The following is a 21,167-nucleotide window of genomic DNA, read 5'->3' as shown; positions in this document are numbered from 1 at the left end:
TTCAGGACCATCAGACACCTGCTAGATGCAAGCATGCATAATGGCTAGGCCTTAGGTTGGATATCATATGGATTCAACTGCCTCTTACGTGCTTTGTTCTGTTCTTCATCTGTAGACACTCTTATCAGTACTTCCACCTTGCCTCCCAGTTTTCTTTTTTCACTATGTTTGGTCAGTCTTGGGCGAAACTATTGAAAGTTATATTCATTGAACAGTTCTGTTCTTACTGGTTGGGCGGCTTGTGACAGTAGGGACATATGTCAGCCTCCAACTGTTTTCAAAAGTTCCCTGTGAGTGCTTGCGTCAGACCACTGACAAGAATTATAGGTGGAGGTGTGAGAGATGGGTGTGCCCAGTGCCAGATTTACGTATAAGCTAAACAAGCTATAGCTTAGTGCCCCACTCTCTTGGGGCCCCAATTTTTTTTAAAAGGAAAAATATTAATATTAATATACTTCTTAATTGTATTTCAGTTCAACAATTACTTTGATAAAATACATAATTTGGTATGTGCAAATGGCTTTCTATACTTATTAAGTCCATAAATTACCATATAGCAGATATTCAACACAAAATACAGTGACAATTTGTTGTTGACAAAGGACAGCTGGACATATAAAGGGCCCCATTACCTTCAGTAGCTTAGGGCCTCATCAAACCTAAATTTGGCTCTGGTGTGTCAGGGGGTAGGGAATGGCAGTGCAATGTAACTCCTAACAGATACCCTTAAGGAAATGTGGCCCTAGACAGAAAAACATGTCCCTCGCTTCAACAATACATGTGTAAATGCATACGTATTTTAAAGAGGAAGATATAACCTTTAGGCTTTGTACTCTGTTTATGAGCACATATTGTTTTCATAATAGCTTCTACTGGTGTCTTTGTACATGCAAAAGCATGCTGTAATTTGGATATGAGAAGACTTTGGTGATTAAAATAGCTCTACAGTCTATTTTGTATAGAAAAGACATTTGAATTCTTATAAAATTTAAAATGTTACAATGGTGAAATAAATACATCTTCTTCTTATATATTCGCTCTTTTCCTTGTTAATATAGATATGTGTTAAAATCTCTTAGGGGCAGCTTAACACTGCTGGATAGCTTAGTTGATAGAGCATGAGACTTTAATTTCAGGGTCTTGTCTTGGAGCCCCAAGTTGGGCGAAAGATTCCGCATTGCAGCATGTTGGATGAGATGGTCCTTTCCAGCTCTAGATTTCTGTGGTTCTGTGTAAGAATTCCTGCATAGAAGAAACTCAAGTGCAGGAATGCTTTACATCTGTAAAAATCATACGGTTTGCTGATTTTACATTTGTGTACATTTCCAACTATACATGCACAATTGGACACAGTATCCTAGTTCATGTACATTAAGGAAGGGGAACCCATGGTCCTATAAATGTTGTTAGATTCTATCTCCCTTTTGGCATGGCTAAAGGGAGGGTTTGTGGTCAGGGTTAATGGGAGATGTAGTCCAACAACATCTGCAGGACACCTGGTTCCCACCCCAATGTACACTGTATATGAGATGATCACATGCAGTGATCTGCATGCACACAGCATGTTAATTCCTACCTGGAAGTGCCTTCTGTGCAGGAATATTTTAATGTATCCAGCTACATGCCAGCTTTAATTTCCCTTGCTTTAAGGGTTAATATTGTTTTTAGAGAAACAACAGATTTCTATTTTAGTTCTTTTGACAGCTTGACACGCTCTTTTGGATATTTCTTGCTTAGACTTATTTTGCTGTTTTGCTGTTTTTTTTCCTTTTTAGCACCACCAAAGTTTACAAGAACACCCGTTGACCAGATAGGAGTCTCTGGGGGAGTCGCATCATTCATCTGCCAAGCTACGGGAGACCCGAGACCTAAGATTGTCTGGAACAAAAAGGGCAAAAAAGTCAGCAATCAGAGATTTGAGGTATTAGGTCCATTGTTCTGTTCCTCTGAAAAACATTTACTTTAATATCGCCTGATTATTCCCTGTTGCTTTTGAACAGTTATCATATTAGAACTGTGGCATTGATGCTTACATTGATGTACCGGAACAAACAAACAAACAAACAAACAACCCTCCCACACACGTTTTAGGATCTCTCCCTGACGAAAAATTCCAGTTCAGTTTATAACAGTTCTCCACATAACCTCTGACCAGACTGAGAGTGAGATGTGCTATTTATTTATTTATTTTTTAATCCCTACTCTGCATTCTTCTTTTGTATTCCTCTTGCTTGGGTTGGCTATGCTTTGCTTCTCAGTGACCTGTGGGGTGGAAGGCAGAAATCCAGTTCCCAATGTCATCTGTGGTGGATTTTGCTGAAGAGTTAGAAGTATGATTTTGGGAAAACACTGGAAAAAATATTCAAGTCAGGTTAAGAACTCAGAAGGGTTGTGGATAATGTAATGGGTTTATGAACAGCAGTGGGAATCAGCATCACAGAAGCAATAAAACCACAAGGTTAGTAATAGTGTGCCAATTTGGGGTTGGCATTGTGGTTCTCTTCTTCAGCCTTGCCTTTCCCCTCCATGCATGGTACACTGTGCCCCAAAGCCCCTTGCTGCTGATGATCCCCTTCCATCGTATGCGAGATGGCACGGCTGCACGTACGCTAATAGCCTGCATATTGGTCCAGCATACTCAGATTTTATGTTTAGTATCAGTATTTGGGAAGTTCTTTGTTGTTTACAGGTTGGTGGGAGGAAATGAATGCACAAACAATAATGTGGACAAAAGCAATCATAAATCATAAATAGAAGCATGGTAGATAGTAGGTTAAGGGACGCGGGTGGCGCTGTGGGTTAAACCACAGTCCCTAGGGCTTGCTGATCAGAAGGTCGGTGGTTCGAATCCCCATGACGGGGTGAGCTCCTGTTGCTCAGTCCCTGCTCCTGCCAACCTAGCAGTTCGAAAGCACGTCAAAGTGCAAGTAGATAAATAGGTACCGCTCTGGTGGGAAGGTAAACTGCGTTTCCGTGTGCTGCTCTGGTTCTCCATAAGCGTCAGTCATGCTGGCCACATAACCCGGAAGCTGTACGCCGGTTCCCTCGACCAATAAAGCGAGATGAGTGCCACAACCCCAGAGTCGGCCACGACCGGACCTAATGGCCAGGGGTCCCTTTACCTTTACTAGATAGTAGGTTATAGCATCTTAAGAACATAGTGAGATCCTGCTGAGATCAGGTGAGTGGCTTATTTAGTCCAGCATCTTGTTCTCACAGCCAACTGGATGCCTATCGGAAACCTGAAAGCAGGACCACCACAGCACCCTTGCTCCTGTTGTTTCCACCAACCAGAATTCAGAAGTATACTGCTTCTGCCATTAAGAGGAGGACCATTTTCATTACTGGTAGTCATTGATAGCCTTATCTTCTATGGGCTTTCAAATCATTTTATCATCTCCAAGCCATCAAAGTTGGTGGCCATCATGGCCTCTTGTGGGGTTGAATCATATTGTTTAAACTATATGATATGGTTTATCATATTCCTGGTCAATATCGCAGCCTAATGATGCATAAGAAATAATTGAGGGATTATTGAATTATTGCTCCACATTGCTATAATTCTCTGCTTCCCTTTCTTCTCCCTCTTTGCTGACTTTAATGACGTCATCCCAAAGGAAGCTCTTGTTGCAAATTTTCTTACATACATTGCTGAGAGGCACTCATTTCCCTCTCCTTGCACCCAAGCTTTAGATACATCTGTAAATCACAAGTTTGTGTTTTAGTCCTGATTATTATTACTTTAAAGGAACAGAAAATACCTTTTTCTTTCTTTCTTTCTTTTAATTTTTTTTAATGGAAGTATATATGATATATCTGAATAAGTATTCTCCACTGCATTTCTTCTTAAGTGTTTCTTTTAATCAGTTTCCCGAGATGAAAAAGAACTGAACCCCAACATTGAGAGCTGTGTGAAAGCTATCTGCTGTCTGCTTCACACACTTTAATACTTGGTGGTTGTTGTTTCTGATCCTTGTGTTGTTAGAACTTCTGTAAGCAAACCAGGTTAGGAACGAATATGTTTGCTATATCATTTTAGTTTGCATTCATAACTGTTTTAGGCCAGTGTGTGTGGCAAAGAACTGCAGTTGGCCTTCAGTCCTTCCCACTCCTCTGTTCATAGATATGATGAATGTTCTATATACATGTTAACCTCAAATAATAATCTGGAGTTTTCACTGGTTGTTACAAGGCTCAAATGGTATAGACTTGTTGAGGCAAAGCACATGAACTTATGTGTTGTTGGTTTTGTGGTCCCATCCTTCCTGGTAATTAGAGGTTCTGGCTGGGGCTAATGGAAGTTGTAGTTGTGCTCCAACAGCAGATGGAGGACATCATACTGACTACCTTGGATACGTGTGCTTCACAATATCAACAGATTCAGAATGTGGTAATACATATTCAATAGGAGTGGTTAAGCAAGAACGTAATTACTCACTTCTGTGTCAGGAGTCCTACTCACACCAACCAAATTGTCGGGTTCCAGAGCTTGTTGGAGCAAACTGCATGTTTGGAGCTATCCAAGGTGCTGTAATTGCAGTATGATCCTGCCTGCCTAACTAAGCATTTGTTGTGCCCTGGGCAGCATATAATGCTTTATTATATTGCAGCATATAATGCTTTATTAGTCCTAATTGATATATAGCACAACATTAGTCTAGGAAAATATAGATCTAGAAGTATAACTCTGCAAAATATTTAAGTTTGTTTATATTGCTTTTGCTATGTTTTTATTACAACCCCAACGCACAATAAGAGGAGTAAGGTGAAGAAGAGATTTCTCTCCTTCCTTACCTCCCATCTTGCAACCCACAATCTACCTATGCTTCCTTGCCTATTCCAGAAAATATCTGAACATTTTAGCTGCTTTCTGTGGGAGGCTGCACGTTCCCCAAGATTAATTGACATACACCACAGACATATAAACTATGCAGGGATTGTGTGAAACAAGGAACTAGACAAGCATTATATGAAGAAGAGAAGTGTACATGATCTGTGAGTCAAACTCTTTCCTTCCCATGATCCTTTAAGTATTGAAGTGCCTCTTGTATTAGGCTTCAGTGGCTGTTCAATTTCTAATTTCCAATTTTTACAAATGCAGATCAAAGTCTAGGGAAGAATGCATTTTTCCCCAGTAAACTGAAACGTATATGAAAGGCTAAAAAAGATATCATCCATTATTTATTACCCCAGGAGAGTTTAAATTGACTCTTTTGAACAGGCTTTTAGCACACATTTGTTTAAGTTTGGATGGATTCCCCTTCCATCTTGAGTGAATTTCAGGGCAGGGGCAAACTTGCCATTTATCCTAGTTTTCTAGAAGTTAGGAACAGGGAATATGGCTCTATCTGTGTTTGTTTAAAAGGTGGCAAGTGAAGCCAGCAAATTCCCTGAAATCTCCATGGAGTTAAACTATCCTTATTCAACCACTGTGGTTGCAGTTAGAGGATTCCTGCCTCCCATCCACCAGTGCTTGCAAATTTCAACAGGTGTTAGTGAACCGAGCTAGGTTCATGGTCCTTATATTAATTTACAAAACTCTGAACGCCGTATGTCTAGGATGCCTTAGGGACCACCTTGGCTGTTATATCCCAGCTCAGTCACTGAGATCATTGGTTGGAGCATTTCTGGTTGTTTCCTGAGTTGGTGAGCACATTTGACTTCAACATAAAACCATGCTTTCAGTGTTAGCTCGCTCCCATTGAAAACGCTTCCAGTAGAGCATTGGATACAGGGACTTTCTGTATGGACTTAAAAGCATTTGCTGAAGCCTCTCTTTTTTTCCACCAGGCTAATGCAGAAAATTAAGAAAACATGCTACTTAATAGACACCTGGTGATCTGTGTGTTGTTTTGCGTTGTTCTTACTACATTTTACTTTTTCTAAACTGCTTTGACTTTTTTATGAAATTGAAGTATACAGTTATTTTACAAACAAACTAAACAAGCACTTTTAAAAGCACTGGACAATTATTGCATGGCCAATAAGGTTGAGGTTATGAAAGAACTTGTCGATGTGGTCTTAGCTGAGCATTTGTTTCCCAGATTCAATTATTCATCTGCTATGTTGTTGTAGTCAGTCACAGACCCAAAATACACCAGCATGCTCACAGTTTCACACCCTTTCAGTGTCCCTGCGTGATGATGATCTGTAAAGGCATCCATTAATTCCTGCTTACCATTTTAAACATGAAATATATGTCTTCTGAGTGTTGGAGGCCTGGAATAGACTGTGGATCCTTTGTCACAAAAACAAACTCTCTGGGGAAGATGGCTGAGCTGGCCTTGGAGGCTGTGCTTTTTTTATATTATAGCTTGCCAGCCAACCCCATATGCATGTGAGTGACACAGATATTTTTTTCCTGCAGTATCCTGCAGTCATTTGGTCACGGTAACTATGAATGCCATGGCCATGGCTAGGTGATCTTCACATGGCTCACATCACTGCTCTTTTATGTCGCTTTCAAATTAATGACAATTTGGCCAGCCCACCAGTAAAGAGTTTTATAGTGAGTTAAAATTTGAGAACTGCATTATCTTTTGCATTTTAGCCCCCTTACTTAGGGCCAAGAAATATGAGTGACTCTTAAATTTGCTCCTTTCCACTCGTATGCAATCAATCATTGATGTCCATGTTAGAGGAATTTAGACCAGTGAGATTATGTATTAAGTACCCAGGCTTAGTGGAGAGGCAGGTATTTGTAACAACACCTGTGACAGCTCCTGTTTCCTTCAATAGGTAATAGAGTTTGATGATGGATCTGGATCCGTTCTCAGAATACAACCGCTACGGACTCCACGAGATGAAGCTATTTATGAATGTGTTGCTTCCAACAGTGTTGGAGAAATAAGTGTGTCCACAAGACTCACTGTGTTACGTGGTAAGTGGCTTCCATATATTTATTATTTTAAAGATATTTGTTTGCTTTTGTTTTTTTTACAGATTGTAAGGAAATGTTTTAATGAGTTACAGTATTTATACTTGAAAATGGAAAAACCCTGATGTGTTTTTCACCTAGAAATTGTTCTCTTTCAAACTGAGTTGACATAATGATTACATCACAATCAGTTGTGCCTGTGCAGTTGCATGTAGTGAGTGCAGTTGGTGATATCTTCCTTCTCAGTGCCTGGGATTTGTCCCTACAATAGCTGTTGGTTTATCTCTTTTGTTTTATGGTGGACAGGTTGCTTTGTGTAATCTGGAGAGAAGCTATATTTGATGTATACTCGGTTGCTACTTTCATTTGATGTACTTTCGGTTGCTATTAATGTATAAATTGTTCTTTCTTCTCTCAGAAGAAATACTGAAGTTCAGACATAAAAAATAGGAGAATTTAAAACGAAGAAGGGAGCTATAGCTAAATTCACTCAACGGTTTTTGGATGAATTGGGTTTTCAAAGTGCTGCCCTTGGCATTTTATGCTGTGTGATAGGCATTTATATCAAAGGTAACCTAAGCAAGTTGACGCTGACCTTGGCAAAACTATAGAAACAGAATTTGTTTACATAATGATGAGCTGTAGGTAGTTAAGCACTTTGGTGAACACAAACAATCTTTCTTTCAGCAATAGGAATGCTTGTCGTCTTGTTCTGACTCTTTGTATTTCTTGGTCAATCAGAGCTATCAAGGATGACTTTGAAATAACATTTTGTGCTCCGACCATATACTGTTTGTGTTTTGCGTCATGATTCACAGGTGTCACTTATGTGAATCCACTAGTGACAGCTTCCTTGTGGTAAATGCCAGAAATCAGATGGCCTTTTATATCTGATTTCCAGCCTTTAAAAATAAGGATATATATGTTGTTACCTGTGTGTCCATCTGACATAGTAGATACTCAGTGAGAACCTAGGAAGAATACATGTGGGGTGTGTGTGTTGGGGGTTTTGGTTCCCTCCTCCTTTCAATTTAGAAACAGATTTGGTTATATAGGTATTTATATTTCCTTTCCCTTGAAGTATGAATGGCGAATTTGCTCTTCATCACTATGAGACATTGTCCAAGCTGTGTATAAACACATAGTTCCCTACTTCTGCCTTTTTGCCTTGGTTCATACTTGTGATGGAAATGAACTCTGACATCTTCCACGTGCTCTGTGTAGGTTGGGCAATGAGGATTGAAAGTGGAAATCAACGCAACACAAAGAACAATAGGGAGAGCACTTTAAGGTTCCTGGCTTTTCCTATTATACAGCCATATGGTGACTCATATGTCCCATATGGTGTCAGCTGTGGATCAGGTGACTGTGCTTTGGGAGAAATAGCATTGGATGACAAACCGTACGATCTTTGCTGGGCTGATTTGGTTCACAGGCTGGGGTGTTCCCCACTGCTGTTTTAGATCCCTGGAAACTTTGAAAATCATATTGCTCATTTGTTTGTTTTTGCTGTTTTGAGATTAATAGATATGATTAGGTGTTGTTGCTGACTTTTTTATGCTTTCACCCTGTGCAGAAGAATATAGTGAGATAATTTTAACAGTCCATGTGACAGCTCTGTATTGTCATTTGCTTTGCATAAGTAGTGAACGTTTATACTAAACAGCTCTCAAAAGTGTCTCTATAGGTGAAGTAAGAATATAGGGTACTCTCTGCCCCACTTCTAACTAATCAGGGATAAACAACAATATATTTGTTGTGCTAGCCACTGGCCTTGACAACTGTAAAATAAAGTTCCAATATAAAGTTTCTAATACATAAACAAGTAAATAAAGATAAATAATAAGCTAAAATACAGCACAACTAATCTATGTCTCCATGATATATTCTCAGTTGCCATCTTCCGACTTAGACGTGTATTTCTAATTACGTATGAAATAACAGATACGGTAGTCTGCCTAAACAGAGAGTAGGGGGAGCTGGACTGTTGTTGCATTTGAGTGGGGCAGACTGCATTTGCCAAATTTCCAGAGGTTAACCAAGAATACCATCTAAACACAGGATTTGGGTGCCTGTAACCATCTGAATAGGGACACGGGTGGCACTGTGGGTTAAACCACAGAGCCTGGGACTTGCTGATCAGAAGGTCGGCGGTTCGAATCCCCGCGACGGGGTGAGCTCCCGTTGCTTGGTCCCTGCTCCTGCCAACCTAGCAGTTCAAAAGCACGTCAAAGTGCAAGTAGATAAATAGGTACCGCTCCAGCGGGAAGGTAAACAGCGTTTCCGTGCACTGCTCTGGTTCACCAGAAGCGGCTTAGTCATGCTGGTCACCTGACCCGGAAGCTGTACGCCGGCTCCCTCGGCCAGTAAAGCGAGATGAGCGCCGCAACCCCAGAGTCGGCAACGACTGGACCTAATGGCCAGGGGTCCCTTTACCTTTAACCATCTGAATAACAGAAGAGTTTCATTATTCTCCTGCAGTGTATCATTTGTCAGTTGCTGATCTGATGAGTCAGATGCATAAAAATAACTTGGACAGAAAGTGGGAACACAACAAAAAGGGTGTTTTCATTTTTGTAAAAGCAGATGTCTATCTCAAAAGCAGAACACACACTGGCTGTGTTTACATATCACAGTAAACCATAGTTAATAGTTCATTGTGAATTTGCAGTTGGCTCCCATTATGCTCCTAACCTAGTGTGAGTGGAAGCAACAAACCATGGTACCTGCCTTGGCATTATGTCTGTACCGGGGATTTTGGTTTGTTTCACTCCAAGGAAAACATGGTGTGAAACCAAGGTTTGTATTTGATTTCCTGGCTGTGGTTGAGTAATGCAAACCACTATCCTGAATTGAGATCTATGGCTAATTAAGCATCTGGTTTTGGTGCTCCCATTTGTGCTAGAGGAGGTGGGAAGTCAGAGCTAATTCTGTATTCCCATTACAGCATTACATACGGTTTACTATGACTTGCAAACACAGCCACACACAAAACAAAAAGCATGTGAAGAGGGACTGGGTGGGGGTTGGGAAAAGGCTTTAACACCCCCCAAGTGACAAATAATTATACCAGCAACTGTGTAGTACTTTGTGACCATAATTAGATTGTTCATTATGATAACATTTTATTAATACCCCATTTTTGAAGATGAACATTCTTTTCCCTGCTGTGAAAATGGTACTTATTACTGCTTTTATTATAAAGTGTTTCTGCTGGAGAGCTCTGCAAGGAACATTAAAGAACAAAGCATAACTTCTTGACAGTGAGTCAAACAGTAATCTTCCCCCCTCTTTAAAATGAGTGATTGAAATAAAAACAACTGGTCAATCATAACAATTATAGTAAAGTGTGGATTACTTGATTTTTTTAATTTTAAAAAAGTAATCGTAATAAAGGATGAGAAATAAATGCATCATTATGAACTAGTTCTATGGGCATAAAGATTTGTACAGAGAAATTTCTCTCCCAAACAGCATATAATTAGAAATGATTAATGAGTTGTCAGTTTTGTTAGGCTTGAGAGACAATATGGAACTTTCTAGGGAATGAGATAAAGGAAGCTCATAAATGTAGGCATGGAAATTCCCAAATCTGCAAAACACACTTTGCTCACTGTTGCTCAGTTTTTGAATCACTGTGGATCAAATATGTATTCTAAATTCAGTAGTGGGATACTCACTGGAGTAGTATCTACCATGGGATGCCAAATGCGACTGGATTCAGAAAAACATTCCAGGCTGTGTAGTGGAGGGAATAGGAGAATGTGTAATGGAACTAATAATTCTCACAAATGTGCCATTACCCGGAAAATATTATTATCCTTGCAAAATTAATTCGACAACAAAGCAAAACAGAGTCAAATGCACCTTCCTGTGTGAGGACTCCTCATGTCTCTTATTGCTGCTAATTGTGCCTCTGCAATGCCTATAAAAAGGTAAAGGTAAAGGACCCCTGACAGTTAAGTCCAGTCGCAAACGACTGTGGGATTGCGGCACTCATCTCACTTTACTGGCCGAGGGAGCCGATGTTTGTCCGCAGACAGTTTTTCCAGGCAGCTATCTAAATAAATGTTGGTACAGGCATCCCCCCAACTCATGGGAGGTTTACATTCTGGGCCCCCCCACACATAAGTGAAATCATGTAAAGTGAGGAGGACCCTTTAAATGCCCTCTCCGTCATTCTCTCTTCAAACCAAAAATACTGTATCCAAAAATATCCACAGCCAGAATTCAAGCTTTGGGGCTGCCAGAAGGACACATGGGAAGGTGGCTGCTGCTGTGCTACCCCACACATCAGCTGTTAGGCGGGGAGGCTGAGCAGCCTAAACAAAGCCCTGCTGTTCCTCAGGTCTCTTTGAGGCTTCCTCCACCCTCACTGACATCCTGTTTGGGCTCTGGGGAGGTTCTCCTCATGAGTCACAAGGACGCTCCAGTTCTCTCTCGCTATTTCTGGGTTTGGATTGAATTATTTAATTCTTTCCTGACACCGCACATGTACTCAGCTGCGGGTGAGTAGAAGATGCATAAGTGGGAAGAAAATTAAGGGACAAAGTCAATGGAAATACGTGGCCGAGGGATTCTTGATGATCCCTTTGAAGACCAAGCAGTTTCTTTTCATTGCACAATATGATATGATTTATCCATTTTAGTGTACATCCTGTACAGATTTGGTGTGCAATTATGTCATTATCGTGATATACAAAGTAGTCTTCATGTGAAAATTAGGAGTGCGATCTCTATATAGATTCTTTTTTTAAAAAAAGAAAGAAAAAACGCTGGTCTTGTTTGCTGGTCTCTAGAAGAAGAGTTAGTAGTTTCTGAACACGTGTATGAGTGTGTTTTGCAATGTCTGTTGTTTCCCCAGTTTTCTCCGATTTTATTTAGCTTGCACTAGAATACGGTCCCAAATGACTCCATGCCTCATCAGAGTTATTACTATGCAAACAGAATAAATAACACGGAGCAGGAAAACAGCTGAACAGCAAGTCATTTGGAGAGCACCCAAGTTGCAAGCGGAAGAACTGGAGCCCTTGGGTGTCAGTGAGCTTATATGTGGGGATGAATTTGTGTGACCCACTGGCAATTTGTGCATAGGGTGAATAACATGAATAAGCATTAAGAAAGCTCATCTCTATGATTGATGCCTAACTCCTTGAAAAGACTAGGAAGAAGAGAGCAAGAGCATAACGCCAGCTTCAAAACTGCAACAACTCTTGGCTTGGCAAGAAGCAGGATGCAAGTGGAAACTGTCCTTTCAATGCAAGCTTTATTCGGAATGGATAGTGTAGCTGAGTTAAAGCGAGATCATTCTATGTTATGGTCCTATGGTGTAGTAAGACTTCTCTGTTTCAGTCTGCATACAATAAATTGGATCTCTCTCACTCTCATACACATGCACACTCACACGGTCACTCCTGTAATGTCCATTTTGTGTATGTTTGCAAGGGTGCTTTTGCGTGGCATTGGGAATGGGTCTGCAGGGTCAGTGAATCCAAAGAGCTAAATTGTGCAACATAGCAACATAGTACGGTAACGGAGACTCCTTGCAACATCCAGCAGCCCTGCTCTTTCCTTTGTTTGAATCATGGGGATGTTTGAGCAGCAACAGCCAGAGCCCAGAGGATGTTTGAGCAGCAACAGCCAGAGGCCAGACTGTGTGGAGGTAGCATGGCTGCATCCCATGGCATGAAAATTGTGTTGCAGTTCTGACCAAGGGCATGTTCCTCTTCTGCTGCAATAGATGTGAAACTGGCGTGCAGCTGCGCAACTACATTTCTGAGCCTGTAAAACAGAAAAGCCATCCTGAACAACAACTGGGTTGTTTCAATGCACTTTACACAAAGCACTTTTATTCACTGCATGTTGTTGTTGTTGTTTAGTCATTTAGTCGTGTCCGACTCTTCGTGACCCCATGGACCAAAGCACACCAGGAATTCCTGTCTTTCACTGCCTCCCGCAGTTTGGTCAAACTCATGGTGGTAGGTTCGAGAACACTGTCCAACCATCTCACCCTCTGCCGTCCCCTTCTCCTTGTGCCCTCCATCTTTCCCAACATCAAGGTCTTTTCCAGGGAGTCGAGTCTAATCATGAGGTGGCCAAAGTATTGGAGCCTCAGCTTCAGGATCTGTCCTTCCAGTGAGCACTCAGGGCTGATTTCCTTAAGAATGGATAGGTTTGATCTTCTTGCAGTCCATGGGACTCTCAAGAGTCTCCTCCGGCACCATAATTCCAAAGCATCAATTCTTCGGTGATCAGCCTTCTTTATGGTCCAGCTCTCACTTCCATTCACTGCATAGGAGTTAGATAATGGATAAAAAGAGACTTGTATAAATACTGTCCCTTGATAAAGTGACTGCAGAATTCAGTTCCTAAATATTCCATTTCTAAAGTTCTAAAAGGCATTCATATGCTAGATCAGCCTGCTGGTTTATCAAGCACACCATTATGATGACAGAAAGTTTGTTGAAATGAAAAGTGTGTTTGCTTTAGAGTACTGAAGTGTTAGCAAAATTAAATGCATATGAATGTCAGACCAACTCATCATGAGAGCAATAACATTTCCAAACACATCCAATAAAGTTAGGAAAATACTTTCCCAACAAAGTATACATTTAATTTTTTATGTATATAACTCCTTTTACTTTCCCCCTTCTTCTTTGTGTTTCCACAAATGAGGGTACCTGCCCAAGGCCAAAAATAATGGGTGGAATTCAAAACAGCACTAAGAACACCCTTAAGTGCAAGCATATCTGTTTGCCTGATTGAGCAATCTAAACTTTCTTCCCCTGTGCGCTGTACTGGAGGTTCTCCTCCTGAGAGGAAGGTGAAATCCCACTGTGTGACTGGACATTCACTCACGCAACATTGGATTCTGCAAGGAATTCCTTTAAAGAAAGGAATCACTGTAGCACTTGTATGTAAAGGTAAAGGGACCCCTGACCATTAAGTCCAGTCGTGGCTGACTCTGGTGTTGTGGTGCTCATCTCGCTTTATTGGCCGAGGGAGCTGGCGTACAGCTTCCGGGTCACGTGGCCAGCATGACTAAGCCGCTTCTGGTGAACCAGAGCAGTGCATGGAAATGTGTTTACCTTCCTGCCGGAGTGGTACCTATTTATCTACTCGCACATTGACGTGCTTTCGAACTGCTAGGGTGGCAGAAGCAGGGACCGAGCAAAGGGAGCTCACCCCATTGCAGGGATTCCAACCGCCGACCAGCAAGTCCTAGGCTCTGTGGTTTAACCCACAGCACCACCCGCATCCTCTGCATTTGTATGTAGCAAACTCCAATTAGCCAGTGGTCCATGATCACTTGGTTGGTAATATTTTAAAACAGGGTACTGTGGACAACACTCTCCCATCCTAACACTTTTTGAAAACCATGGTTTTCATAGCTACAGAGAGGAAGGAATGCACCAAACAGAAAAAAACAACCTCCTGTCCCTGGAATCTTTTCTTATACATGCAGTGTTCTGCATGTTGTGTTGCTGCTCGTTTTTGGAATGTGAACAACATGCACTTTTCAGTGACAACCAGTTGACGGAATTAAATAGTTTTCCACAGGCATTACAATAAGTGCATTTCTTAGCACATCACAGTTTGCACATGTGGACTGAGGTCCAAATGTGGCCAATTATTTTTAGAAATATGACTTTCAGACTCAAAGGATGTGCATTAATGCATACACCAAGGCGAAAGATTTATTTGCCATGCCATGGTAAGAGAATCAAACAGCTAAGATTAAAGCAGCCTATCAAAAACTCCTTTTTAATGGATAGTATGGGATTTTATGCATGGCATTAGATCTTATTAAGATAGATTTTATTTTAGGTAATGCAATGTCTGTTCTAAACTGACATCGAATGGTGAAGCTGACTTACCATTCTTCCATTAATCTTTGTTGCAAAAAAATACATTAATAAAGCCACTATTCACCAGCTCAATCATAAATGGAATTTCCTCACCTTCCCTTACAAACAGATAAATCATCTTGTGCATAGGTTTCACTGTGACTTAAAATATTCCATTAAAATGATTTACTATCAAACTACTATAGCGGGCCTGCAAGGATATATAGTGTTGCCAGGTAATGGTAGCATGCCATCACATTTTTATTTCCTGAGCTACTTGTGAAATGTAGCAGTGGTGAAAGCATGAAGTCAACATGGATAGAATAATGAAGACTCATGTCAAGTCAATGTGCTTCATTTTTCATACTTAAACATAAATATAGGGCAACTGTTATTAGGCGCACCAAGCTCTGCATTGGGACAGCCATTTCATGTCCTTTCAAAATTTCATGCTCCCCCCTCCTTCTCTACTCCAACTTAAACATGTTAGGAATAGGTGTTTCTAATTTTGTTGAATGGAATTTGATTATAAGCAGTTGTAACAGTAGACTGGTTTGCACATGACAGTAAGTCTAACTATGGCTTGCTAGGACCATGTGAACAGGACATTGCAGCTGTTTTGTTCCTCTGTGGTCTTTCTTGCTGTTGTGATGGGCTAAACCAATGTTTGGCGCTTAGCACAATATCAAAAACTGGCCTTGTGAGTAAGTTCTCTCCTCACTAACAGCGAGCCATGGCCAGGAACAAACTCTGGCTATACTTTGTCCTGTCTGAGGACATAGGACAATTTAGTTACAAACAAAAAAAGCTGTTCTGTGACCTTTTTCAATTCTAAGTTCCAGTACTTTGGTTCTGTTTGGCCCAGGTAAAGCCCACACCTTTTGAAGAAGCTTGACTTCTCTTGAAGAAGAAATCCCCGAAGGCCAAATAAATCCTAGCAATTCTTCCACCAACAACTTAGTCACATATTGAGATCCTACTGTCTGATCTGTTTAGGTGTCGCTGAATAGAACAGGTGTTATTTCTGAAAATTCTTACTTCAATTTGGCTTCCATGAATTTCTGAATATATCTTCCAATACAGTGGAACCTCGGTTTTCGAATGTAATCCCTATTGGAAGACTGTTTGACTTCCGAAAGCTCGAAAACCAAGGATCAGTGGGCGGTTGGCAAAATCCATTGAAAAAATGGAAAAACATGAAGCAGAAGCCATTCGACTTCTGAGGTGCATTCAAAAATGGAAGCAATTACTTCTGGGTTTTCGGCGTTTGGCTTCCGAGACGCTCGAAAATCGAGGTTCCACTGTATTTGGTGACAGTAGCATGTATCATGACTTCTGACTCCTAATGTACTATTTATATGTACACATGAAGTAAAAGTCTATTCTGGCATTAATTGGTATATTAATTAAACATGTATAATAGCCATGTGATGTCTGCAATTTTCTCATTAGGCAGGTGTCAACATGCAGACCACTAATAAGCCCTTGAGGTTTGTTTTACAATCAAGAGAAATATAAATTATATTAAATAAATATTTTATTTATTAGAAACCTGTTTCTCGATGGCACTTTTCATAGGCTACATTCAGGCATCTGTATGTTAATTTATTGCTACATACAGATATATATCTGTTTGTAAGATCCCTGCATGTTCAGCTCTTCATGTATAGTTGAGAAACTTGGAAATAGATTCATCATGATGCCATTTTCTCTATGTATATTTATTTCTGTGCACATTTAATGTGTGGAGATGTTGTGCAATCCTCAACCAAGCTGCTACAGATTTATTTTTAGTTTCACTAGAACTAAATAGATATTTGATTAGGTACGCTCATTCATTCCCCCCCCCCAAGAGTGTTTTGTTATGCTGCTGCTGAACTATCAACCATTCCTGTATTAGGTGAATTGCTGTTTAATAGCCCAGAATGGTCTGCTGACTGAGGCTAATGCTTAGGAGCTTTCTGCTTTATAGAATATCTAATGAAAATTAGGTACGCTTGAGGAATTTGGTCTTTGCGAATTCCAATACGCATTGACGTGATCCACATCTCCCAGACTAATGTGCTGATCGCAACTTAGTTATCTACTCTCAAATGTTCTAACACACTTCTTGGCTCAAAGGACATCAAAATGATCTAGAAATTCTGATAAGAAGTGCTGGCAATTTACCATAATGGTGAGCCGCTCTGTTGATCCACCCGATGGAACGTAGGAGGGGAGGACGAACAGATGAATTGATATTAATTTTCATATATTAGTAACTTTTCATTAATGTAACATTTTTACATGTCACTGTGTATTTTTGTAATATTTTTGTTTAAGCTGTATGTTGTTGCTTCAGTTTTCTGTACTCCGCTTAAAGATATTTAAAATATATTAAGCGATATAGAAATTAAATAACTGTAATCGTCACTATCTCGACTTAGCTTATTAGCATGCACTGCTGGTATGCTGTCAATCTCCATTGTGGAGCTTCCTGTTTAAACATTGGTTTCTCATGGATAATCGTATCTATATCTATATTTATTCTGTGTTCACCTGTAGCCAACATGTAATGAAATCTAAATCAAGCGTAGCATATTTAGGAAGGAAGGCAAAAATGTAAGTAGCAAAATTTAAAAACTGAAGGTAAATGGTCTATTATGAATTGAGTCTACCATGGGTGGATTTCTTCTTTCAAAACCATGTATTAATATAAATATATAAAATAAGAGATGTATTCAATGAAGTTCTACTGAGAGTTGAAATTTATGGACCAAAACTGGCAGTGTCCATTGATTTCCATGGGTCTAGAGTTTAAAAAGGTTGAATGGCTGGAGATTTAGAATAGCTGAATTTTAAGAGATAACATAGACTTAATTTCATCTACGCTTTAAAATTAGAAGTTAACCTAAGAAATAAGTAGGTCTAGATGTTAGCAGGTGAATCATCTGTTTTGACTGAATAGTCTCAGGAATGCAAACTCACATATGCTTTTTAGAATCAAAATTCAATTCATTACATGTACATGGATAAAAGATTCCCATGGTGGTTCTCCTCTAGTCCTGCTGCTACTGTGGATGAAACAAACCAGAGTTCTACTTGTTGTATTATCTTGCTCATGGTTTGCTTTTCCAAATGAAACATGAGTGGTAAACTCAAAACAAACCTTGGTATCTGATTGCAGCTGGTCAGCAACAGAAGTGGGGAAGGAACATCATGGGAGCTCTTTTGCATTAAACCACAGTTTGTTTTAAGCTATGGTTTAACGTGACGTGTGAACCAGGACAATGCATTGTGCCAAACAGTGTTCCTTCTGTTTGTGAGAGACATTTGTTTGCGTACTTCCTATTTTCTCTGCATGTTCCCCACATCATCTGGAGAACAAAATTGGGGAACCCTTTGGAACAGCGTGGTAGGTAGCACAAGGACTGCTGGATATAAGATGTTTCCTTGAGTAGACAGACATAACATAATAAAAACAGTTCAAATTACAATTTCATATGTTGAAACGAAGAGCACAATAAAGGAATTCAGGGTTAAAATACGGAGACAGAATTTTAAATCACAATAACCACTCTGTAAAAGTAATTTAAGTGAACCAGCTGACTCCTAGTCACTGTTAACAATGCAAGTTACCAGCTTCGCATAGCCTCACATTAGCTTCAAAGAAGAAGTAAATTCATCTCCCCATTTAAGCATTTTACTGAGCCTTCTATCTGTTGTGCTGATGTTTCTCATCGAACAAATCATAATTTGAAGCATCTGCCCAGGATTGATTCTTATTATGTATAAAAGTGATATGAATAAATAATAAGAAGCAAGGTTAAAAGTATTCCTTTTTTAGCACCTTCGAATTGGCACTAGTCCCATTCCCTTCTATTTTGCATTAGGAGGAAAAATCCTTATTTGGCCCTTTTCAATTTTTAGTAACTGCATGAATAACTTTGACAAAAGTCTTCTAAGTGCCTTATCGATTTTCTTTACATCAGTCCCTTCCATCCTGCCAAAACCAAACAGGGGAGTGATTATAATTCATTAAAGATCTTGGCTTAACTGAATCTGTGTGTACAGCCTTTGTACAAAGCATTCACTAGAAATGTAGACAGTTGTATGTCAGTTCGTAGATTCTGAGCATCAAGAAGGATGGCTGATGAAATCTTTCTAACTGATGGAAAAAAGCCCTTAGCATCTCCATTTGCCATAAATATACAATTACATAAATGCATACATCAAGTGACATTTTACCATATTTATCTTACCAATGATTGCTGAAGGTGGAAAACTTCTTTATCTCTTAGTATGGACTGAGACAACTATCTGTGTCAATTGCCTTCAAGAGTAGCTGGGGGAAGGTTTGGGAGATATTACTGGTTCTTGCTTACATCCTGTTGTAACTGTGCCAGTCACAGATAGTGTGACTCCCAGTGATTTCAATCACTTTTCATGGGCAAGACTAGTTTCCTCTGGATCGGCACCATTTTATTGAGTAAATATTGAGCAAAAAATATAAAAGAGAAATCAAGAATAGCAGACACAACAGAACATACCTGTCCATGACCCCTACTGGTCCTGTTCCATGTCCTCCTCAAGCACTTTTGCTTGGAGTGGATCCTTGTACCATGATTTTGCTCAAAGGAGTCTTGGTGTTCCAACCTCTGTTTTTCATGTGGCTGGAATGTAGGCTACTGGAGAAAGATACAATCTATCTCCATTCCTCTACCAACTTTTGCTTCGGTTTTCCAACAGCTTTTACGTCTGGCCGTGTCTGCCCCTGGCACACATTCCTTGGAAGGTTCTTCTTACAAGAATACAACCCTTGGGCTGAAAAAGTTTCCCAACCCCTGAAATTATGTTTTTAAAATTAGTATTTCCCCCCTCCCCCAGTGTCTGTGGGGGAAGCCCTTGTCTGAATTCTTACCATTGTATTCTTGACATTGAAAAGAGGTCTTCCAGTGCAATAGGGTTTGCATACTTACTAGGGCTGGGTGATACCTGGTTTTCAACATTGTGATATATCACCAGCTAAACATTGTGCTATACCATTATCTCACAATGTCTGAAATGATGCAGTGATCAAGAGGTGTTAGCTGGCTTCACAGTTTTTCCCACATCATGATTTTTGCTTAGCACACAGATCATTATTTGTGATATATTGCCAGGGTGAAAATTATGAAACCAATACCATGGTACCAGATTTGGACACAATATTGATATATTGCCCAGCCCTAATACTTGACAAGTTTTAGTTCTCTAACGATTAATGGCTCAGTTGCTGTTGGAAATGCATTTTAGATTTAAAACATATTTTATATGCCCCTCATGTGGTCTGGCTAGTAAACTTTGTATTTGCCAAATGTTTAATTGGGTCCTCTTAATTGAGGAGTCAGATATAGTTATTGCCAATGCCTAAGCCAATACCATTCTCATTGCTGTGGTCAGTAAAGTTGTGGCCTAAATTTTGCCCATTAACCTTTAAACTAAAATTCTGTCTCAATGTGTTTTTATTATTCTTGGGGGGTGCGCCGAGGCCTTGATGTGCAAACCAGATGGTTGGTGCTATCAGTCCTCTGCCTTTCTTTCATGCCTCAAAGCATGGCCTGTTAAACTGGTCACTGAATTTACAAGGTTTAAGAAGGGCTAAGAGGTAGCTGCCTTTTCCAGTTGTGCAGAATGATCATATAGGCATGTTTGTTGATGGCAGGGTCATTTCACCTTTGGAATGTGGCCAGACTCATACTTCTAATGTGTAGTATAGTATGAGTTGTGGCATGTTGAGGTGGATGGCTCCCAGTTGCTTCATTTTGCTTAAAAGTTATTTGGGGAAAATACTGGGTTTACTCCTTTCCCCCTTCTCTCTTTCCTTCCATCTGTGAGCATCTGAAAGCTAACACATTTGTCTTTCCATTACACAAAGCCTTACGGTAATAGCTCTTAAAACAGAATTCTAAATACTCTTGTTCATGTTAACCTCTGATGCTGAAAATTACTATAGGAAGCACCCCAATTAGCAATTCAAACATCAAAGGGTACAAAATACTACTTTCTACTCCCTGTGCCCACATCTAACTCCCACTCATTTTAAGAGGAGCAAAGAACATTCCTTTGAGTCTTTTAGCTGATAAATGAGCCGTTAAATATGATCAGCCACATTTTCAGAGTGTGCCCACCAGGACCTTCTTTAGCATGGGAATCTGGCAACTTGAGTTCCCGGCTTTGTTGGATACATTGGCAGCTATAAAACACAGCTGATATTAATTGATGTGGAATACAGAGTTTTTGTAGACTTGCAAATGCATTTTGCATTCAGCTGCTAAGATAGTTGCTGTTGTCTCCATCCCAGCAAGGGATATGCTTGAATCTTTGCTGCACATGGTTGAAGAAGCTGCGTTTTGAGGGCATGCATTGAATATTATCGAGCATCAGATGTAGAGACGGCAGGTGTAGCAGATGGCAGATGCGGA

General features: G+C 40.1%; 1 protein-coding gene across 27 annotated transcripts in view; it reads left to right on the top strand.

Moving 5' to 3' along the window:
• Positions 1-21,167, top strand: part of PTPRD (protein tyrosine phosphatase receptor type D) — a 722,358-nt gene that overhangs the window by 464,489 nt on the left and 236,702 nt on the right. For all 27 annotated transcript variants that reach the window (XM_080987670.1, XM_080987673.1, XM_080987664.1 and 24 more), the window contains 2 exons: positions 1,776-1,921; positions 6,739-6,880. In XM_080987670.1, the coding sequence (XP_080843796.1) occupies positions 1,776-1,921; positions 6,739-6,880 (288 nt within the window). The remainder of the gene's footprint in view (positions 1-1,775; positions 1,922-6,738; positions 6,881-21,167) is intronic.

The sequence above is a fragment of the Podarcis pityusensis genome (assembly GCF_964106645.2).
Source record: "Podarcis pityusensis genome assembly, chromosome: 17".
Classification (NCBI taxonomy): domain Eukaryota; kingdom Metazoa; phylum Chordata; class Lepidosauria; order Squamata; family Lacertidae; genus Podarcis; species Podarcis pityusensis.
This window is presented reverse-complemented; position numbering and strand designations above follow the sequence as displayed.